This window comes from Varanus komodoensis, unplaced genomic scaffold (assembly GCF_004798865.1).
Source record: "Varanus komodoensis strain SLA01 unplaced genomic scaffold, ASM479886v1 scaffold8, whole genome shotgun sequence".
NCBI lineage: Eukaryota > Metazoa > Chordata > Lepidosauria > Squamata > Varanidae > Varanus > Varanus komodoensis.
In genome coordinates, this window is record NW_025336481.1 from 16,646,096 (window position 1) to 16,670,563 (window position 24,468).

At 41.0% G+C, this 24,468-nt stretch overlaps 1 protein-coding gene across 1 annotated transcript; it reads right to left on the reverse strand.

The window, feature by feature from the left end:
• Positions 1-528: 528 nt before the first annotated feature.
• Positions 529-24,068, reverse strand: PARD6B (par-6 family cell polarity regulator beta). The gene is made up of 3 exons (XM_044455170.1): positions 23,778-24,068; positions 13,080-13,302; positions 529-1,436 (listed from the first exon to the last, which is right to left on the reverse strand). The coding sequence occupies exons 1-3, from the start codon at positions 24,066-24,068 to the stop codon at positions 604-606; spliced, it is 1,347 nt and encodes a 448-aa protein (XP_044311105.1). The 3' UTR covers positions 529-603.
• Between the last annotated feature and the right edge of the window lie 400 nt (positions 24,069-24,468).

Consider the following 24,468-nt stretch of genomic DNA (forward strand, 5'->3'; position numbering starts at 1 on the left):
ATGGAAAAAAGGTATACCTCTCAACTATCCACTGCATCAATATTTTCAATGGTTATCTCTCCTAGTTTTTGTAACCCGTTTTACAAATTTTATACCCTAATTAAAATTCATTATTCCCTAATCTTTTAATACATTATTGAAACAGGAATGGCTAAAATGGTTGCAGTCAATGTGCATTTTCAACTAATATTCTTGTAGTAAAACAATGTGCTCTTTGAGCTGGTTCTCATAGGATTTCAAGATGAATTTCCACATATGCTCACACATGCAGTTGTATCACAAGAATTATGAGCTGTGGTGCTCCTTCTTCAGTCTGAAACAAGCTATGTACACTGACATTTGGAACAATACATCTGCCCAATGTTTAGTTATGGAAACACTGTTGAGTCTTGAAATTATAACACAAGAACCACTCCATGTCTCAAAAATACAATTTACTCAGCTACATGATAAAATGGAGCAAAGGATGTGAATCACAGCTCCATTCTGCAGACATAAAAAGCCAATGGAACATGGAAATTGAGAGGTATACATTGCATAAGTACAGCCTAATTAAAAAAATGTTATGGCCTCTTAATTACAATAAGCAAATAACATGTTTTTTCACAATGTTATGATTGTCCCATCTTCTTCTAAGGTCTTTTGGTCCAAGTCCTGAATTTCATAGTCCATATTAATGCTGCCTGTTGAACAATACAAATCTCCTTCTCTGGAAGATAGGACACCATTTTGTATTGATTCTTGACAGGTTTCAGTTTGTGTCAATGACTCCAGGCTTTCACTGGAAGGAGCAGCTTTTGGGATTTGTTGTGGTTCACCATTATCTTCAATAATGATATCCTCTTCATCACTTTCTTCTTCTTCTTCAGCGTAATAACTTGGCACAGTATGTGGAGTGTAACTTGGTAGGCTGGTATCTGTGGACTGCCCTGAACTACCAGAAGTCCGGCTGTTCCTAACAACATTGTTTCTCTGGTTTGCTGGTCTCACAGTAATTATCAAGTTACGACTGTTTGCTATCATCATGTCTGTAACCTGGTCAAGGCTTTTCCCTGAAACTTCTATGCCGTTCACTTCAAGAACTTCATCATTGACAGCTAGTAGCCCTGTGCTGTGAGCCAAGCCTCCAGGAACAAGCCTGGATATGAAAATCCCTGGTACTTTCTCTAGCCCATGGGGTGTTACTCTGACACTAGAACCATCTCGTATATAAAATCCTAAAGGCTTGTCAATTCCATATTTATAGAGTCGCACCCTGCGATGTGTTTCTGGAAGTATGTCTACATCTATGATAGAAGATACTGGCCTAAAGTCTTGAGGCATACTAATAACAATATGTGGCTTCTTTCTATGGTTATCTGGACGCAAGACGTTTGATAAGACATTTTTCTTCTTTGTCAAGGTATCTGTCCCGAAGGCACTGTAGTCTGCATCTTCTGAAGAGGAGAAGGAGGGAAGGAGAGAGGGAAGGGGGGGGGGGGTAAAGAAACAAGCCATAGGTTAGCAAACTGCCCATCAAAAATGCAATATGTGGTTTTTTGTCAAGTGTGGTATTTGTCAGTATTGTAAATAACCACTTTATAAGTAGATCAACAATTCCAAGGACAAAAAGAAACAAGAGAGCAAGGTAGTAAAGAGATGGTAGATCAATAGTGGGAATCACATGCACTATAGCCATTGTCTTCTGACTCCACCATGGTTCTTGACCTGATTCCAGTACCCTCTAAGGAATGTATCAAGTAAGGATGGATTTTATAAAAGGCACAGTTTGGCCTCATAAGGTTTTCCAGAGCAAATGTAGCCACATGTGCCAACCCCAACATTCTTGTTGTTGGTCTCTATGCAGAGATTGCCATTTTCTCCAAAGCTGAAGCTGCAGAAGAGAGTCAGAGAAGCTTCTTTAAGCATGTGCCCCATCCCGGCCTGTATATGAGATATCCCTAATACATTCTTCTTGACAGAAATGTATTCACATATAACAGCATGTCAAGAGACTTTCATATGCCTGTATTTTGTTCTGTGTACCCCTCAGCCTAACACATGGCTCTTGACCAGAATACCCTTGCTCTTGGGAGTTTTAGCAGATAAGTTTATACTGGAAAAGCACAACCCAAAGCATTTAAAAGACATGACAATGGCTTATGAAGTATGTACTTAAAATTCTTTAGTCAAAGTGTAATTCTATAACACATTTTTTCCTTCTGAAGTTTCAGTATATTAGAATGAGGAAGGGCAAACAGCCAGTGAACCTACTGCTGCCAAATACCTGGATGGCAGCCAAATGACCTGGTTTCAATCTCCTGAAAACAAACACCATTTCACAAGCTCCTTTCCCTGCCCCCCTCCCCAATTTAGAGCAGATAAAATGCCTGGCATCAGACTAAATAAGTAACATATTTTAATACTGGAATATACTTGTGGTTTAACTACAAATACTTCCATCTTAGAGCTCAGGCTGAAGCTCAGCTGATGTTATTCAATTATTCTGGTAAAGCGCTTGTTCCAAGAGAGTGCTGATACACTTTATTTAAATCCACAGTTTATAATTTAAATTATATCACACTATTTAGAGAATTGTATATTATATTTGTTTTCATACCTAGGAGTCTAAACACCTATTTGTAGGAAATAGGTGGGGAGAGCAAACCAATGGCCCATACTTTGCCTGTGGGGAAGGGAGCACATAGGATATTCAAGAGTCCCTAACTGAGCTTGGAATCAGAATTCCAGCCTTGGAGCTAGAAATCTACTCTGATCCCTCACCCCACCTTGCAGCCAAACACAGCTGTCTAAAAGGCAGACTGAAAGTGCTCTGCACTAGATGCTAATAAATGTCAAAATCTGGGGGCTTATCAGCATTGAAGGGACAACCGACAGAGCTGGAGGTCAGACTAGATGGCCTGGGAGGCTCCTTCTGACTCGTTCTGTTTCTATGTTTCATCCAATGTTTGCAGATTTATCTAAACATAACTACATTGGGATTTTTTTCACTTGGTTAGACATTTTTCTTTGTCCCTACAATTACTCTTCATTTGCCACAAGCCAAAAGTATGGATGCCAGCTATTTCTACTCATAGCAAATTAATGAAGAACACTCCATTTCTGGGTTGCCCAGCCATACAGTCCCAGCACTGTAGATTGTTTAAGGTCAAGTTAACCTAGAGTTTTAGCCCAACAACAAACCACTGATTAAAATGCTGGATGTTTAACCCTAAATAGTCCAAAGTGCCAGGTTCATGTGACACAACAATCCAGGAATGGGAAGCCTTCAAAAAACTTAAGTGGGTGGGAGCCAGTTTGCTTGAATATACAAACAATGCATGATTTCTTAGTCATGGGCTGTTTGATCCTGTGAAGTAGACAAGTCAGCCAGCTTGCATACAGTGCATTAGAGGCTTTGTTTCTAGATAAACATTGGGAGGAATTATGTGTTCAAGTACTATAAGTATAGCACAGTAAGTTGAGTATTATTATGGGAGCAATACTGGGGGACTGACAAACTTTCACAGACAGTAGGATCCAAACCCATTTAATTGAGAATGACACGTTTCAATGTCCATTATACTATAACCACTGGCCTTAGTCCTGCGGCCAACGAAAAATTCCCAAGTGGGTTTCCCTTAAGTTATGTAGTTCCAGAACAACAGGCAGGATGCCTTCTTGTTGGCCTTGATGATGATGGCAATATGCGCCTCAGTGCACTTTTATGCATCTCTTAGATTCTGCTTGCTTCTCCTTGTGCAAACTTGAGTTCCTTTTTGTTTTTCCCATTTGGACAAGACTGCCGTTTTCTGAAGGAAGCCTTCCTCTATCACTGCCTTGACACTGTTCATTAACCATGCTAGCAACCTTTTGGACTTCATGTTATCTTTCCTAATTTATAGTATATATAGTATCTGTGCTTCTATTATTGTGTTGTGATCTCTAGTCAAGAATTAAGCTTCTTGACTCCCCTTTCCAACTCTTTTGACCAGTTCCTTCATTTTAGAGAACCTTCCTCTTTTGGAGTCAAATGTGATAGTGTTAGGCCTCTTCGCCAATCTTCCATTTAAATGTAGTGTGTTCCCTGTTTCCAGCTGGTTCAACAACATTTACATCTCATACTAGTTCCTGGGCAACCCCACCTAGGATTAAATCCAGGAGTGCTTCCCCTTTGAATGGTTCCATGACAAACTGTTCTAGTATACAGTAATTTGGGAAATGGAGAAATAAACCTCTTTTTCAGAATTGGAAAATGCATTATTCAGCCAATGTGAAGTCACCCATTATTACAACAATTTCTAGTTTTGAGACATCACGGTTTTCAATGTACATCTCTAGATCACTTTGAGCATTCTGGTTTGGGGAACGATAGCATATCCCTAGTGCTTAATTAGTTTTGAAGCCAGGCATTGTAACCCAACAGTGTTTCTGTGGGAAAGTCATCTGCTTTTCTGTTTTTGAATCTGAATATGCATTAAAATACTTTCAACTACATGTCTTAATAGTTCAGCTGAAAGAACAGAAATTGATTTACTAAGCGCACACTGCAGGCATACAGTTTTGTGACTGCAAAACACACAGCACTGCATTTCACATTAAGGAATGAATGGTGTACATACATTTATGAAAACACAGTACTGAGTAAAATGCAAACTGTTTTGAAAGCTCTTCAAAGATAGCAACAGGTAAGAGAATTTTTAACCCAGGTTAAAGTTAAATATTGTGTTATAAAGTTAATTTCCCCCATGTTAAAGTTCACTCCAGGCTGAAAGTTCACTTACTGCTTGGCTTTTTAAGTAGCAGTTCTACCTTCAAAAGAAAAGTAAAACTGTTCTAAGTCAAAAACTAGTGTTTTAATTTTAGATTTTACTCAGTTTTTAGGGTTTTTTTACAGCTTATACTGAGAGACTTTCATGAATTCAAAAAGAAATATATGAGGTATTAATTTTGGAGTGAAGAAAAGGCATTTATCAGGAAACAAATTTTAAAATGCAGGGCAGCACTAGAATTAAAGACCTAGTTAACAAAGTCATGTAGTTTCTCTGGGTATAGTCCATATTGCTAAACAAAATAATAGCAATGTCATGATTACAGCATATCTAAAGGAAAGCAGCTGAAGCTATAAATAATATGCCTCCCCTTCTTGGCAGGTCTAAAGCAGATGTTATTGCTACCCAGCTTTTGCTACTCCCTATGGCAATTGACATTTGCTTTTTCAAAATCTATATAAAACCTCTGTGTGAAGTGATCTGGAGGTTTGGACTGAGGTGTTAACATAATGCAGATGATATGTAGTTCTACCCCTTTTCTACTGTCTCATTCCAGGAAGCTGAAACCCTGGAAGAATGTCTGGGGGTAGAACTGGAATGAAGGCTAACTAGCTGATATTTAATCAAGATAGAGTAGAAGTACTATGTGTTTAGAAATCAGCACAGAGGTTTAGATCTAACTTTGGATGGAGGTCACCCCCATCCATAAAGGTGCAGGTTATATCATCTGCCAGGAGTGCTTTTCCACAGCATAGTTCAGCAGCTCTGGCCCTATGGAGAGAAAACTAACCTAAAGCTAAAATAGGAATACATGTCTTGATTATGTGTTGATTAAACTACAGAAGTTGCTCTTTGAAGACTATTTGAAAATTGCAAATAGCACAGCAGCTAACCAGCAGCTAAAATGACACCTAAAACTCTTGGGAGAGTTAGGGACTCTGATCAAATTGCTCTTTATCACTAATATTGACTTCCTGTTAATTTCCAGCCCAAAGCAAGGTGCTGGTTTTAGCCTTCAAAGCTTTAAATGGTTTGGGACCGCATTACCTGAGGAACTGTCTATACCGATATGAGGCTGCCCAAGCATTAAGGTCAATATGACTTCTTTCGTGGTAGCCCGATACCTTTGGAACTCTCTACTCAGATAAATCTCTATTGCTTCATTGCTGCTGGTTTTGGGGAAAAAAGGGATTGAACTGTTATTACATGTGATGTGTTAAAATAATTTGCTGTTCCAATTATCCATTCTCTCTCTCTAAGTGTAATTGTATGTTGATGCTTTTGTAATACTGCAATACTTTGAGAGGGTAGCACACTCTGAAAAGCAAGTCTGAAATCTTTTAAAAAAGAATAAAGTAACCTTGGACATGAAAAAAGTTTCAGCTGAGCAACATTTACCCTTTATGGTACATAGGTAAAACTGCCCATGACCTTTCGAGAAAATAGCAGAATAATTGTTCAGCTGCTGCTTCTAAAAAGGCACATTTTGAATTATGTATACACCTTTCGAATCAATGTTTCCTATTTTTACAAATACATCCACCCAAATAACTGTATCTGATTTTCCAAATCTATCCCTCTGAGAGTCAGCAATGCTTCATAACATTACTAAATAAGGATTCAGCACAACTTGCAAAAAGCTTTATAATGCAAAGCATGATAATCTGTTTGGTGCAGATAGTAAGCCTTTTATGGCATGGCAGTATATATACTGTACTGCAACAAAAACTAATTTTGAGATGTGCCACAGTATTTGGAAATGATAAATATAGTGTGGTCATAACCAACATCTTCATAGACTCAGCCAATCAGCATGATTGTTTAGCCTTTCAATAATCCTTGAATAAATTCTTTTAAGCAATATCCTTCCATACAAAGGCACCATTGTTCTGACATCAACTAATCAGTTTCCAACTGCACTGAAAACCTTTTGGCAGGAAACCAGAAGAAAAAATGTTACCATAAATAAGGTGAATGCCTATATGGCACAGAGGTAAACTGCTTTTTAATAAACACACTCACTGGTGTGAAACCAGATCTGCTTGTTATAATGCTGGACACAAAGGAGACATTACCGAACGTTTTTACTGGACAAACTCTAGTCACCTAACCCACAAAGAAACCCCTGTATCAGACAGACATTTGAAGCAAAAATGAATTATCCTTGCGTTGTCTATGCTTAGTTGCCAGTTAGTACCTGTGGAAGTGCAGAGTAATAAAAAAGATGCAATTATAACTATTACACATATTCAAAAAATACTGACTTTGGAACTCTATAGAGTATATACATAACCATATTCAATAATTTACTTTGCAAACTCTTAACATCTGTATTCAGTGGCATCACTCCAAATCTACGAAATTTCTGTTTGCAAAAATATATTTTGATCCTTCCACAAGTGTCAATTTCATTCTGTTTCCCCAAGCGATCTACAAGTTGCTTGAGAAACTCATAGAATCATAGAACAGTAGAGTTGGAAAAGGCCAAGGAGGCTATTAGGTCCAACCTCCTGCTGTTGTAAGACACCAGTGTATATCATTCCACTCAGATGACTGCCCAGTGAGATTTATTTAGTCTAGGTCGGGGGGGGGGGTGGAATCCAACTTTTCGTACCTCAAGGGTTGCATGGGGACTTCAACGCAGAACCTGGGGGCTGCACAATGAATTACATTTCCATGTTGTAAATTAAAGTGTTTGGAATATATTTATATAATTTTATATACACATTAATTAATTAATCAATCAATCATTAAATAAGGGAGAAAACTGCTGCCTAATGTTAAAATGACTTTAGGACTAATTGAATGACATTGTGTTTTGTGGGCCTGTGATCTCTGCAGAGGTCACAGGCAGTTCCTTCTCTGACCACTGCTTGAGCACAATGACTGCTCCGGTGGGGTGCTCCTCCCTTTTATCCCTGTTCCTCCCACCCAAAAATTCTTCCATGTGACCCCCACCAGACCCTCCTTCCTTCCTGGAATTGGTACCTTTTGTACTCGAGCCAATGAACTCTCCCCAGCATGCCCCGGCTGCTCCTGCTGACAGGTGCAAAGGTGCTCAGCTGAACACCTTTGCACCTGTCAGCTGGGGCGGAGTGGGGCATGCTGCGGTGAGCTCTTGCTAGGCTGCCAGCCCAACCTGCTCTTATCCTGCAGGAAGAGAAAGGGACGGGCCAGTGGCCTTTTGAGAGGTCACCGCAATCACACCCATGCCATTGCTGGGATCCAGTCTACGGGGGAATGGGTGTTCCTGGTGGCAAGAGGACTGTTTAACAAGGCCTTGGGGGCCACTTTGTGCTGGGCCATGCTGGACTAGGAGTTCCTTGAAGTAGTTGGGCTATAGTTGCTCTGCTACTGCAGGATTAGGCAAAGTTTTTGAATTTTGAGCACATTTTGCAGTTGGAGAATCATTTCTGGGCACCAACACAAAATTGTTGCAATGGGAAGCACGACTAAGGAAGCTTAAGCTGTATGCTGAGTAAAAGGCAGAGGTGGAATCTGAGCACCAACACACTAAACAACTCCTTTGAACTCGCACTAGTTCAACAGAAACTTTTTCCGTAGCTTTTTTAAAGTGGGAGGGGAGGGTACCTTGACAGGAACCAAAAAAAACGTGTCTGAAGACACACTAGACTAGTGCCTATGGATACCACAACGCATACAGACACCACATTTCCTCCTAGCTGTGCAAGTGGACCAGCACCATGCAATTCTTCTGCATTTTTCCCCTAGTGCAGCATCGGATATAATCCTATGCTGCAAAGCAAAATACTATTTGCAGTTTAAAAAGTGTACTACTGTCTTCATGGAAATACTTTCATCCTGTAAGACTTACAATAACATTTACAATAAAATTTAGACTGACTGCAGTGCACAGGATCTAGTCACCTACTGTTAGCATATGCAGAGTTTGAGAAGCTCAGAGATTTTGCATTTTTATTTTCATTTAACACTTAGGTAGAGATTATACTAATGGAATCAATTACAGAGATTCTCTTCTTCAAAACAGATCATCATACACTGAGTATCTTGTCACAAGTAAATTCTACTCTGACTCCAGACTCCTTTCACCATTCCTTGTAATCTACAACATTTGTCAATACAGTCATGACACCTCCTGGATGTCCCTACCAAAACAGCCTGAGTTCTGCTACATTCTGCAACTAGGCCAAAGAAAACTATAAATTTGAGTCCATCATCACAAAGTGCAAAATTTAGTGCAGAATTCTAGGATTCTTTTTTAAATCTTCAAATGGTGGTGCATTTCTTAACTTGGAAATTGTACTAGCTGTACTTTACTCTTTCAATTCTTACATTTCAGGAGATATTTCTTTTTGCATGAAAAACCACCTACAGGGCATGACATACCTTTGTGGATATTTTTTTGTTTCAGACCAATTTTCATGCATCTGGATTCAATTTTAAGTTGCAGAAGACTGGCCATTAGGCTCATTTTTATCTCTCCCAAACTCACACAATACTCATGTTAACTTGCTGCCAAAAAACCAGTTTAGCCAAAGAAGTGCATCGAACTGCCGTTGATACTGTGGTGTACAGATTATAGAAATACAGCATGAAGACTAGAGAGTGTATATCCATTTGTAGGTGGCATCTATGCTCCATCCACTGCTTTATAGGAGCTTAGCGTTTATCCTTTCCATGCTGCCTTTTAGCCATCAAAAGGACAGAGAAAATCCATTGACACTCCACATTTGTTAATTTTTATAAAACAGTTAAAACAGTTTTATAAAACTGTTAACCCTAAAACAGTTAACAATTTTAAAATGCATGCATATCAGTGAATATTAATGACTGTTTAAATATAAAAATTTATCTGTGTAATGCCCTCTTCCCCAAAAGAAGCAACTATTGAACACTGTCAACATTTATATTTAAAAGAAGCAGTAGTTGTACTGCACTCCCAGCAAGTATCTGATTGCCCTAATTAGCTGATTTTATAATTGCCTTATACATCGCACCATCCAAGAGGCATGAAACGTATATTTTTGCTAAATAACATACAGTCTAAGAGCCATAAATACAACCAGTAAATGCCAAAGTGGAAATCCACAGATCAGGCATTTCAGTGGTGCCAACAGCGGTTTCTTAAATTCCAAATGTGCCCACAGTTTCAAAAAGGTAAGGGACTCCTGGTCTAGGTGTCCCTAAATGATTTAGATTCCAGATTGCAGTACAGTGACTTCAGGCCCTGCCTGCTGTACCTGAGACCAGCTCTTGGAATTCTATTGTTAACCTACCATTAAGTCTGAGGAACAGCACAGTGACCAAATCAGCTGGTTACCAACTGTATTCTGAACATGCAGCAGCAGACAATCTTCATTCCCAGAAGAATTTATCAGTGGTTTTTAAAATTTTATCTGTCTCTTCTTTCCCATAAACACATCATTCTCACATTTCAGATTTTGTGTTCGGTTTCAATTTTTAGATCTGGTCTTAAGATAAGGCAGCCCTTAAGATACCCTAAGTGAGTCTAGCTGTCAACTGAGATTGTTGCCTTAGGCACCTAGGGGTGTTCCTGCCAAAGATGGTTAAGCGGCCATCACTGTAAAGGGGGCGCATGATGCCCTTCGCCCCCAGCATGTCTGCCACCTCACAAAGGACACTATACTGTTTGTAGTTAAGTTAGGTTTCGTTTTTAAAGGGATTAGTTTTTATTGTTTGTAAATCACCTTCAGGACATTTACTATAAAAGGCAGGCTATAAATTCTATAAACATAAATTAATATTTGACACGGTCTAGAGTTGCTGAGTCAGAGACCACAGTAAACTTTCTATAGACCCCCCGCCTTTCTTCTAAATGTCTCATTTGTTGATAGATTTATTGTTCTCAGTGTCCTTTTAAGGGTTCTACTGTTGATTTCTATTTGTTCTCTATTTCATTTTTTATTTTTCTAAAAAATTACAAGAGGTCCAACAAAGATTGGGAATGGGTAGAGATACATTAATATAAAAACAGCTTTACGCTCTGTGCTGGATGAATACCAGCTTCAAGTTTTCTTCCCAGCTGGAGGTATCTTATCTTTTTTTTTTTTCTCTCTCATAACCCTAGCTTTCTTCCTCACTCAAAATTCTAGCTGCTGTTCCTGCTCCTTCAGGTCAAGCATTCTCACTCATTTGTGTTTCTAGACAGAATTTGTGTGGCATGCCATTAAATTTATCAATTTCCTTGATCATTTCTTTACATACCTGTTAAGTGCCAGTTTCCACCATTTCTCAGCATAGGACAGAGTTATGCTATCCTGCTAGGTTTTTTGTTTCTTTGTTTGATTTGGGGGGGGGGGGTTTCAGAGGGATGTATTTAGGGGGATTTCTTTAAGCATAGCAATTTCCCCCTTCCCACTCCCTCTTATCTTTCAAAATTTCCCACCTGTCTAAGTAAACACTTCAGGTGAACAAAGCTGACACACAGCGCTGGTTCTGCTGTGACATTTCAGTCCAATAATTTATTATTCATCAGACCAAAACTGAGTCTCATGCCTCCAGACTGTCTCCTTGCTCCTCTTTCTACAGTAGGATCAACCTTAGTAAATTAGCAGCATTTCAGCCCCGCTTTCCCATTTTAGACCTAACAGGAAACCTGTTGATTAAACCACAACATCTGAAGCCAGGCGCACAAGAGAAGGAAGTCATCAGCATAAGGCACATTCTTGGTCTGAGCATGGCTCATTGGACTGGAACAGCTGAACCAGGTCAGAACCACAGAAGTATGGAATGACATTATCTAAGATACATTAAGTTTTTATTATTTTATTTTGGCGATTAAGGAGTAGTTGATAGGAAGTACTAAAGGTGTTGATAGGGAATATTTTTTAAAAAACATGAGAGATTAAAGAGTTTGTAAAAACTTTACAGTGAAGTTACAATTCTTCCTATTTATCAGTTTTTTCATGTAAGTATTGCTAGTTTTTTCACATTAAAGCATCTGCATTTGAGTACCAACATATATATTTATTCATGATAAAACTAGACAACTATGCTAGAAAAGGAGAGACAAGATTCATAGCAACATCAATGTAAGTAGTAGTAATAAGTGAACTCACTCCAGCAAAAACTGTAATTTGCTTGCAAGGTTCCAAGTTTCTCTGTCTTGTCTGGGATAAAAGTTGCCCATTGCTAAAGTAGCTTGCCAGCAAACCACCCCAGATTGCACTGCTCCCTTCCCAGCCTCCTTTCCTTTAATAGCATCAACAAGCAAACTTAGAGTCCTGGACTGAGTAGAGGGCTGGACTCGGTGGTTTTATAGGCAACTTCCAACTCTGCTATTCTGTGATTTTAAGCACTCCTGGCAAGTGCAGCCATCTTCAGAGACACTATTTCAGCCCACAAACACTCTCTTGGAATGGCCATGTGACCATTCCACATGATGTTTTCTGGCATGGTCACATGAGAATTCCAGGAAATGTCTGCTGGACAGAAATGCTATCTCTGAAGGCAACCATGGTGCTACAAGCAGGAAAAAAAGTTCCTAAAGTAGTAAGAGCTTCAAAAAAGCTCTTTTCTGGCTGAACAGGCTTGCGGTCTCTCTCTCTCTCTCTCTCTCTCTCTCTCTCACACACACACACACACACACACACACACACACACACACACACACACACAGTGGACCATGCAGACACTCATGAACAAGTTCAGAATGAATAATGAAACTTGCAAGATAGGCACCCAAACTCGGCACACATACAAGTATAACAAAAATAGTACATTAGTTTTTAAAGGTAAAGGTTTCCCCTTGAGTCCAGTCATGTCTGACTCTAGGGGGCGGTGCTCATCTCCGTTTCCTAGCCGAGGGAGCCAGCGTTTGTTCGCAGACAGTTTCTGTGGTCATGTGGCCGGCATGACTAAAAACCGGAGTGCATGGAATGTTGTTACCTGCCCACCGAAGTGGTACCTTTTTATCTACTTGCATTTACATGCTTTCGAACTGCAAGGTTGGCAGGAGCTGGGACAGAGCAACGGGAACTCACCCGGTTGTGCAGATTCGCACTGACGACCTTTCGATCAACCAGCCCAACAGCACAGCGGTTTAAACCACTGAACCACCTGCAGTCCCTCTAGTTTTAGGTACCTCCTAATTTCATGTTTTACAGACATCACTACTTAAAAGTCCTGATCATATCAATTTTTTAAAATGTAGGCACCCCATAGGAATATACAGCTGCAGAATATACTTTTGTAAGGGTATACAAACAATTTATAATTGTATACAAACAATTTACCAGTGGAAATAACAATGCATCACCTTTTAGGCAATTCCAGCAAAGGTCAAGGGGAAAACGGAATAATACAAATTTAAATGCATGCGCTTACCTTTTCTTTGGATAAAAATTCTAAGCAAGGGGTTAGCTGTAGAAACTGCTTTGTGGTAATTGTCATCATTGTTGATAGGCAAGAGATCTCCATGAATGTCTATATATCCAACTAAGACATCAATGTTCGGAATTTTATGAACATGCTGCAGTAATCCATAGAATTCCTCAAATTTGCCAGGTTTGGATCTTTCCAAAGAAAATCTTCGGAATTCTGCACCGAACTACAGGGGAAAAGAATACACACACATAAACATATGACTTGAACAGGAATCCATATTTACCTTTTTAAAAATTGAAGACATGAAATTCACTTGAATTTGCTAATAAGTGTGGGGTACATAGTTAGCACTAAATAGGAAATAATTGTCATTACGTACAAGCCCCTAAACAACCCAGGGCTCTGGGTTTGTATTACAGTCACAACCTATCAACTGGCTGGTAATAAACTGTCAATTAAAAGCATGTGGAAGGCCCACATGGACTAGCTAAGTATCAGACTAGGATGGGGAAGACACAGGTTCAAGTTCCTACTCAACTGTGAAAATCACTGGGTGACCTCTGAACAGTCAACAGCTTAGTCTATTCCCAAGATGGTGTAAGGATAAAATAAAGGGGAGAACCATGCATGCCAGCTTAAGCTCAATGGAAAAAAGGTGGAACATACATGTATATAATACAATTGTAGCCCAGATGCATATTTTTTAAAAGTAGCAACATACCTAAGAAAGTACTGTTGCTCCTTCTCCAAAAAGCCATCAAAATGGAGATGTACGACACATGCAAATTCTTCCCATCAATAGAAAGCAACTAACCAACCCACTGAATATAAATAAACTTTACCTCAATCCCCATACAAGCAAGCAATTGTATGGCATACTAGCATCTATGCCACAATACATAATAATGCAGTTAATGACTACACAATCACCCCAGTTCACCATGGCATCATGGGTTATGCAGGGGTTAAATAACCATCATAAAAGCTTTGCATAAACTATAACACCTGGATCTGTATGACACTACAAGCCACCACTGTTTGCATATTCAGAATGACAGACAGCAAGCTACCCATGCTGGCTTGTTGTCTTCTGCAAACAGGTTTAGATTTCAAGCAGGAATCAGAGTTAGAGATGCCACCTAACACAATTTCATTTCATGCCACAAACAAGGAAATAACTCCTTGCCCATATTCATTCTCCAGGGGATTGATTTAAATCAGGTGTATTTAAATTAATGATTTAAATCAGCAAGAAGAAAGCTTGATTTAAGTGAAATTTCTTATTAAAATGTTTTCAAGTATTTCTGAAAATGGTGCAAATCTGACTATTAAACAAGCTTACTTTATGGTTAATTATTTCAAAGCAAAAGTGATAAAACTGATACTGTCAACTGAGCCTGTTTGAGAAGGCAAGACTCCCCGGAAAAGACAATCATGCTCGGGAAAGTTGAAGGCAAAAGAAAACAAAGGAAGAGATGGATTGACCCCATAAAGGAAGTCACAGCCTTGAATTTTAAACAGCTAAGCAAGGATGTCACTGATAGGGCATTTTGGAAGTCTTTCATTTATAGGATCATAATAATTTGGAGATGACTTGATTGCACATAATTTCTTATAAGCAGGTTTGTATCTCTTTGTATGTCTTTGTTTCACCATATATTTTCTGTTTTTGTTTAAACTATATATTTGTTACACCCTTTCCTCTTTTTTACCTAAAGAGGGAATGTCCTTAAAATATTTCCATATGGTGTATTTCTAATGGCCAGTACTCATGGTAGTTTAGCAGAACAATCCTATACACATCTACTCAGAAATAAATTCCATTGAGTTAAGTGGGGTTTATTCTCAGGCAATTAATTATACAACTGCAGCCTTATTGTGCCAAAATAGGCAGATATGCACTTCACAATTTGGTTCAAAAATGAATGTTACAGCAAAGGTTGATACTTAGCGGACAGACTAGAACACCTTATTTTTTTATCATGTGAAAATGAAATACTTGTGTATGGTAGGTAAAGTGTCAATACTTGAGAAATGATCTTCACTTCCTTAGAACAACTGCCTTAATAAATTTAGCAGATGTGTTAATCTGGTTTAGAGATCCATTGTGTAGCTAAGTGTACCTATCTTATTTTTACAATTCAAAATTTTGTATGTTACAATATTTGAAACAATTCTTTAAAACCTGAGCTAAATTTTAAAAAATGATTCTATACACCCTAGCTCACATAAATATTGTACCCAAAAGAACTTTGCTTATGGGGCAGTATAGAAATAAATAAATAAATAAATAAATAAGAGCTATGAAAACCTAGAAAGGATATTTCAGAATTGGAATAAAGTGCAGAAAGAACAACAAAAAAGATTAAGTGGCTGGCATGCCTGCCCTCTGAGAAAGGGTCACATCTAAACTGTTTAGTTTATAGAAAAGGCAACTGGCAGGCGACATAATGATGTACAAAATTAGGTATGTCGAGGGGAAATGCAATAGGGACACATTCTTCCCCTTCTCTCTTAATTCTAGAAGCTGTAGTTAACCCATGCAGTTGATTGGTGGAAGAATCATGTCAAATGAAAGTAGTTTTTCCATGGGTTATGTGATTCCAAAATTTGACAATTCAGTCACCAATTCAGTTGGTTTTTGAAGAGGACTAGACAAATCCATGAAGATCAGTCTATCTACGGCAAACAGTCCTGATAACAATATTTGACTTCCAGTATCAGAGGGCAGTATGCCTATGTACACCAGTTCCTAGAGAACATGGGTAGGGCAGTCCTGTTTCCTTATGTCTGCTTGGTTTCTGTGTGAACAAAATAGTAAGTAAGATGAACCTTTGATCTGATTCAGCATGGCTCTCACACAGGACCAAATACACCCCCTCGTTCCCAGGTAACCAAGGCTTCAGACAAGATTTGTAAAGGTACTTATTTTACTGCTGAATCTGTAGCAATATGATGGTAACAAAAAGTGTGCTTTAGTTTAAACGAAGTTGTCTTGCACTAGGCAACCACAGCCTACCTCCGTACACACGCACACATACACACTCAGCAGGCAAATCTTGCAGGTCATAAAGCATAGTTTTCAGAAAACATTGTATCTCAGTACCTATGTTGTTATCCACTGATCCAATATAAAATGCCTATCACTGTTCCGTACTTTCCCCCACAAGCTACTGCCTCATGCCTGCCAAAATCCTCTTACCAGCACCACCTTTTGACCACTCTTCTGCCAAATACAGAGGAGCCAGTTTCATGGAATGGAATAGATCCTACTTCCCCATTGTACCTGTAGAACAGATGGGGACAGCCACTTCCTCTTCCCCTGCATATCCTCCAAATCTACTTCAGAGGTTGGGGGACCCTCTGGAGGAGATCTGGAGGACAACCATGTGGCTACAGGGAAGAGGAGAGGATGGAAGTCCCTGTCTGGTCCACAGGCGTAACGAGGCAGTTGGATTCAGTACGTGGCTTGAACATCAGCCAATTATTTTCCTCCTTCCATCTTTACTCTGGTTACCAGCTTGCTTGATGAAGAGTTTTACAGAACTTAAAGGCTTACACAGATTGTATTCGGAATCTGAATTAGTAAAGCAGATGGCATTAAGGCGTTCTGGATTTGATCTCCCCCCAGAAAATTTAGGCCAAAAAACCATGAATTTACTAATGATCACATTTCTCCCACTACTATTAAAGTGGGAGAAAAGCACCTACCTGAGCACAATTCACAAATTATACTAGAGAAATGTTTTAAGTCCAAATATGCATGAGTTTTAAAAATCTTAGATGCCAGATGTGTACAGAAATAAATTTCAGTTGTTGCTAGCATACTAAGGTAAGCTAATGTATCCCAAATTCAAAATAGAGGTCCGCCTGGCACCGTCGTTATTTGTTTTTCGGCGCCAGGCCAAGACCTTTTTATTTAAACACTATTTTAATTATTAAGGTTTATTTATTGATTTGAAACTGACCAGGCTGTTTCCATTATTTTATGTATTTTACTTATTCTATGGTTTTTTTTTTTTTTGCATTTATAGGCAGGATTTTAATGATTGTAAGCCGCCCCGAGGCTTATGCGAAGGCGGTGGCATAGAAGCTGTCTAAACAAACAAACAAATAAATAATTCCTCAGCACTCCACTTTAAACAGTCTTTAGTCCTGACACAGAAATTGGTGCTACACAGTAGTAACTGGGAGCTTAGGAACTTAGACATCAATATTTCCTTAACTAGGCAATTTTAACACAATTACTACAGCACTAAAACAAACACTTGATAGGGAAGCCTTGTGACATGGCAGAGTATCAGACCATAAGGAGACCCAGATTCTAGTCCCCACTTAGCCATGAAGTGCATTGGGTAACTTTGGGTCAGTCTCTGGCTCTCAGCCTAAGCTATCGCACAGGTTTGTTGTGAGGATAAAACGGAGAAGGATAAACACGTAAACCAACTTGAAAGAGGAAAAAGGTGGGGGATATAGATGCATTAAGACAAATTAGAAGTGATTGAAATTTAGTTCATACAGAGCCTAGGTTGTTCACTTGCATGTTATTCAGGAGTTAACAATAGTAACAAAAAGTTTTGTGACTTAAGACTTAAGCTGTAGGACCAGTTTGAGAAAACATCCATAACATATTGATAAAATGATAAAAGAAACTGAGTAACTTCCATGACGTTACTGGCCTTACGTAAGTCACCTACAAGCTATAGTACATGTAAGTTGCAGGCACATGAAACTGCTGATTATTCAAAAGTATTTTGGCCACTAAAAATCACCAGGCACTACCTTTTTCTCACTGGCATTGCAGTTATTTGCATATTGGTAATTTAATAAAAGAGGAGAATGTGAAATTAGCTAGCATACTGTACTTAGAGGAATTTAAGTATAAGGAATTCAACACAAAGTTCTTTTCTCTGTATGTTGAATTAAGTCTACATTATCTAGCAATGAAGCAGAACATATGACTCATTCTGTTTTGTCACACCTGTGCATCATGAAGTAAATTTAAAAATATACTTCCTTCAAATTAGATGAAGGCAAATTACAGGCAGCTTCCAGACATGATTTATACTGCAATAGCCAAGCTGTTAGTCACTCAGTTTTCCTGGGACTGCACAAGGTACAGGCATCCAACTACGACACTTGTGTTCTCTCCATGATCATTTCATCTTTTCCCATAATACACAAAGTATGATTTTTTTAAAGGAAGAATGGAGGAGCAGGCATTGCTGCCCTTAGTATTCCTCTTCCTTCTTTTTCAAAGAAGATGTATGTTCACAGTAAGTTTCTGGGAGGTAATGCTGGTGCATTCCACCATTATCTTTCCCTGTGTGCCATTTTATTTATTGCAATTTTCTTTGTTTATAAAATAAAGTCAACTGTGCGATAATTTCTCTCTCCTACAAGGAACAGGAATGGCAACTTTGCCCTGTTTGAATGGACTACTGAGCGGGGGGATAGGGGCCACTCTTCAGGGCTCCAGGGTCCAATTTTCATCTCCTGGAATTTTACACAGGCCACATCTCCAATATAGCCACACATACACTTGAATATCAGCCCCTACCTCTGAACACACATTTTCTGTCCCACCCTAGTTACCTGGATCATATACTCTCACTTGAACTGATTAGAGTACACACCGCAAACTCTAAAGGAAAATCAGATAGATTGACTTCCTGGACACCCCTCCCCCCCTTACTACGCTTCAGAGTGGAACTAAAAACAGTTAACCCTTCCTCCTTTTAGCTGCCAGGAGCACCCCTGAGAATAAGGGAAGGTAGAGAGTATTTAATGTATTCTGGACTTTTTCTGATGGAAAGGGGATGGGGAACTGAAAGGATCAACTGCTATTCAAATGTTTGGCTTACAAATACATTTCTCCTCTTCCCCATCTCAGCTCCTTGGATAATTCTCCCTACATTAGTTGGATGCAAGGAATGGAGAAGCAAGTCCTATCCAGTGCTTCGTGGAAAGCAACTGGAAACAAAATGGACTCAGTTGTTCAAATCTTGTCCTGAGTCTGATGATGGAGGCGCCCCAAGAATCTAAAATGGCTGAGATGAAGTTCCATCTCTCAATTTTGGCATAGCATATAGTCCCAAGGACTTCCCACTCCTAGCTTTTTTTTCTTTTTTTGGCTTCCTTTGATTCCCCTCTGCCTCAGAGATAACATTTTATTTCTCTTTGCTTAATTTTCATTGATATGCTTAAAAATTATCCTATGCACTATTGTAGAAGTGAAAATAGACACACTTAAAATTTGTAATGAGAAATAGCAAGCAGGGGAGGTCATTGCTTTAACAACACTGGGAGAAAGCGGGAAGGAATACACAAGTCCAGCATATTGTTTATTAAAATGATACAACTGCCTAGCCCATTTCTGACAATCTGACTTATTATCGGCGAAAAGATCATGCCAAATTATTGGACTTGGGAGCATATGGCAAGAGGAGTGAATGCACGGAGGTTGCGATTCTTGCCACAACCCACCTCTATATATGGCAAAAACATTTTCTTGAGACTGGTCCACACTTTCTAAATCAGTTCAGTTTCAGGTTAGCATCACCTAAAATGTAATTTTTCCAAGATAAAAACATAGCAAGTTCTAGATTTCCTCCCTGCCAAAAGGAAAGGGTGAATACATGAGCACCACTACTGCTGGAAGAAAGCAGAGGGGGCACTGCTTCGAGAAACAGGAGAGTTTTTACTAGACAAGATACACTGGCACAAGCCTCATGGAATGGGCTGATTGCCCTGGAGCACAGGAGTTGCCTGACAAATGATCCAGGTGCATGTATGCCCAAGCCCACCTCTTCCTCCTCGGTTTGTCTGTAGGCATCTCAGAGGACCTTGTAGGTTTACCTCTTCCCCTGCCATCATCACAGTAACTTTCAGCTTGGCACAGCTGGTTTTTGCATTTCATTCCCCACTACCACCCCAGATCACAAAAGCTGGCATCAGGCCAGCCTCTTTAATCCCAATTTACCCATCCCTGAGTAATCTCTCCAAGGTTCACAGTGGTACCTTAGATCAGCGGTTTTCAACCACTGGTCTGTAGCCCAGCACAGGTCTGCAGCTTTCCTGCCAGTCGGGGGTGGGGTGGGGAACGCATCCCGCTCACAGCAGACCGGCAAGGGGGCTGGCTGTGCTCCACCACCTCTTCCTTGGTTGGAAGTGCGTTGGCAGGGGGTGCGCCAGTGCAGTCGGGGGGGGGGGGGCAGGGAGGGGAGACGGCTTGGTGAGAGCTGGATGGGAGTTACACTGCACTGATTTCAGTATTTTGTTCTTTTCTTGACATTTTTTGTTGCTCGGTTTCTGGTTGTTTTGGAGAATTTTCATTTGGGGATATTGTGTTTAATACACAGAATACTATTTTATTTGTATGATACTTTTTGTTTCTGCCCTGAGGTGGTTTTCCTGTTTTCTCTGCTCCCCAGCTGTGGAAAGGTTGAAAACCACTGCCTTAGATCGACTGCCCAAGACAGTTAAATTTTATTTCGCCCAAAATAATTTTTGCAAATGTCATCTCTGCAGAACTGTGGGTGATCGCAGTCACATGACATTGGCAATGGGAACACCGGGGTGATTAATAGGTGGAGGGGACTGCTTGACAAAGTCCAACAAGAACCCACCCTGCTCACTGCCTCCCATCCTATTGACATGACACGTATCAAATATGAGTAGCTGCATGTTCTTCAAAAGCCCAGGAAGAATGCCACTGCCTAAAGAGACACTCAGTTCCCACCACCACTTTTGCAGCAAGATTCTGAGGCTGTTTTTGTGGTGCTCACGTTTCCCCAACACCTTCATTTTGGTACTTTCTCTAAGGAAGCATGCAAAATCAGTGGGGATTCCTGTGGGGAGCAATCATTGCTTCCATCGGTAATAATTTCCCTCTCATCCTAGGGAATGTCCACTAATTTTTGCACATTTCCAGACTGGTATCACCGCAGAACAGAGCCACAATGCAGGAGAAACTGGAGACACATGGATTCCTGCACAAAATTCTGCAGTACAGAACAGAATGGTACTATTCTACCATGTCCAAAGAGCTTTCATTTTGCAGATACAGAATGTAGTACTAATAAGTAACACTCTATGTAGGAGTTGCAACATCGTAATAAAATTTACTGGCTTGTGGTGATAAGCAATGTGCATTGAGGAGGTCAATGGAGGAATTAAGGAGATATGAGCAAACTGAGCTAGGGATGGATTTAATACTTTAAGAGCAGTTTCCCCAAGCTGCTGTCTTCCTTTTTTGGGGGGTGTGGGGGACACACCCCCAGGCCCCCGTTCGGCCTCATCAGCATGGTCAATGGTAAGGAATGCTAGGAACTGTGGTCCAAAACATCTGGAGGGCATCTGTTTGCTATAGGGGAATTGAGTGTGGATCTGTTCTTTAGGACAGGAAATAGTATAGATAAAAGGACTAATTAACTTACAAGAAGTTGAAATAATCAGTAATCTATATTTTAAGGCTCACCTACCTAAAAATAAGGAAGGGTCCTCTTTTGCATATCACAGATGAAATCCGCATTCAGTAAAAAGGATTTTATATATAGTGCATATCAGTTCCAGCCCTACATAGTTAGTAAGCAGAACTATAGTAACCCACAAAGCCCAGGTAATGCATGGAAACATTTCCATTGATAATAATTAAGTGGCAAATTAGTGATAAAATGTTTTATTACTGCCAGTTTGCAGTGGAACACATCCTGTTACTCAAGAGGGCATGGTGCAGCATAGCTCACCTATTTAATTTGTGGCATGTGGCTATACAAATAATGAAAGAGCACTTTAATCTACAACAAAGCATAGGGTGTGTTTACTGAAATCACCTCAGGACAAGCATTTTGTATGAGCACAACTAGCCTATCACCTTTTTTATACCAAACTACAAGCACTCTGAACATTCCAAAAATGTCTAATGTGTAGAAGAGCTTATGATTCACCGAGATTATCCGTAGGACAATTTCTGTATCTTCACCAATCGTGATTTATCTGATCTTTTTGCTCCTACAAGGAAAGTGTTCAGAGTTTGGGAAGTCCTCACGCTACCCTGGTGATCAGTGCTAGGGCTACAGCTAAGTTTACATGGCTGAACAATTCAGGGGCTAAAGGGAACAAAAGGCTGTTTCATTTTATCAAAGTGGCATCTCTAGCACCCCTTCTCCACAAGAGATTTGCAGCAAGTGCTTTGAAAATGCTCTGTCTTGTAATCAGGTTAGGAATGCAGAGACTCAAAACACAAAGTCCTGGGAGTTGAGGACAACTTGTAGTATATCATTCCTTTTGCTCCTCCATAATCTCAAATACCAGTAAAGCGTTGTATGATGTCACAAGTACGCTGCATGTTGAACGGCTTATATTGATAGATATAACACAGCTCTTAAATTATCCCTGGAAAAGTATGTGTTAGCAAAAAGATAACTGTTTCAGAGTATGCACAAAGATAGGATAATAGTCAATTAAAAGTATCTGGAATAAAGAAGCATAAATTCCAAAGGAAACCATATGAGATCTGTGTGCTTGGGTAATGGCAAGCACCCGGAACACAAGGGGAAAGGAGGAAACAGGCTGTCACATTGGGGGGCGAGAGAGAGCAAGAGCCAACATAAACCATGATGAACAGGTAATAAATATCTTCTCAAGACCGTATCAATTAGGTTATTGTGAATAACCTACTTATCATGTCCCACACCAATTCAGGAATCAACTACAGTCAGATTAGAATGATCATTATACACACTCTGAGAAGACAAAGGGGGAATGCAAAATTCTACTTATTTTTAATCAACAACTGTAAGCAAATTAGCATTATTGATATATAACTCAGGGACATTAAGTCATTTTCTGCTACTAGCTCCCCATAAATACTTGATTTTTTTTAAATTTTGCAACGACTCACTTTACTTACCCTATTACATAGTGTTATTTCAAAAACAAAATTACTACCCTGTCTTTAAACTCACACTCCTAACATTAAATCCCAAATGAATGTCAACTAACATGCTATTAGGAACAGAGAGAAAAATAAAGCAATTACACAAAGGTGGAGATAGTTTGGGGGGAAATGCTAACCCGATTCCCTTTATGCTCGCCCCCGCCCCCAGGGAGATAGCAGAATAGGCATACCAATGCTTTTCCTTGTTAATATACAATCGTCCCCTATACTTTATTTCCAAAATGAGAAAGGTGCTGGGGCTTAAGACTGCTGCTGAGCGTGGTCTCTGTCTCGATGCCAAGTACCTTCCTGCGGGCGTACGGTGCCGGGGGCAAGGGGGGCTGCGGGCGCCTCAGCCTTGACGGAAAGGCCCTCTGCACATGCTCAGACGCATTCTTACTCCAGCATTTTTTGGCTGCCCAGCAGGTACCGAGGCGCAACCCGCCCGCGCCGCGCTTCCTTGGCAACCCTCCCCCTCCCGCCCGCCCGCGGGAAAGACCCAGCCGATCCCGGGGGGGGGGAGGGGGCTTCCCCTTCGGCGCCCCCCCCCCCCCCCCCCCCCCCCGGCGAAACCCCCCCCGCCCCCCGGGGGGGGGGAGGGGGCTTCCCCTTCGGCGCCTCCCGCCCGCCCGCCCACCCGCGCGAAAGCCCCTCCGGCCACGCATTCTGGACGGCGCGGCCACGGGAGCCCCGCCGCGCCCGCCATCGCCCCGCAGGACCGTCTCGGCGCGGGCGAAGGACGCTTTCGCGACACCCACCTTGCTCTTCACTTCCATGGTGCCGAGGCCGCGGCCCCCCGCTCCGCCGCCCCCGCGCTGGACCCGGTTCATGCCCGGGGAGCCGGTCCGCCCGCCGGCCGATGGCAGAAAGCCGCTGCGGGCACGGCCGCCCTGCGCTCCACCTGCCGCCTCCCGTCCCCGGCTGAGGAGCCGCCGCCCAGAATGCGGGGCAGGGGCGCCGGCAGTCTCCTCCTGGCACCTGCAGCCCCAGAAGGAGGGGAGGAAGGCAGCGGGCAAGGGGAGGGAGGCGCAAACACGCCCGTCGCGCATGCGCGCGGAGCCGGCAGGAGGGAAAGCCCCGACGCACCTGCAAGCCCGAGCGCGCATGCGCACCTGTTGCTCGGGCGAGGGAGCGCTGGCACCTGCTGTCGCAGGAAAGGGGATGGCGGAGAATGCGCTTGCGCCGCGCCGGACGGGTGGGTAGGGAAAACGAAGTACCTGCTGGGCAGGATTCCAAAGAATGGGAGAGGAGGACGCATGCGCGCCTGCCGTTGCCTTTTAGCCCGTGGGCGCTAAGTCTGGAGTAGCGGAAGGAGCAGGTAGGTAGGTTGTGAGCCTCAAGCTCGTTATCACGCAAGAAGGGTTGTATTGCAGAGAAGAGAAAGACGTTTCAGTCCTTCCCAGCAAAGGGGCAGAATCAGAAGGAAAAATTTCAAAAATGCAAGAACAA

Coding starts and splice junctions, on each gene's coding strand:
- PARD6B (XM_044455170.1), bottom strand. CDS start 24,068: ATGCGCGACGGGCGTGTTTGCGCCTCCCTCCCCTTGCCCGCTGCCTTC. Junction 13,303..23,777: donor CCATGGAAGTGAAGAGCAAG/GTGGGTGTCGCG, acceptor TTTCCCCTGTAG/TTCGGTGCAGAATTCCGAAG. Junction 1,437..13,079: donor AATTTTTATCCAAAGAAAAG/GTAAGCGCATGC, acceptor TCTCCTCTTCAG/AAGATGCAGACTACAGTGCC.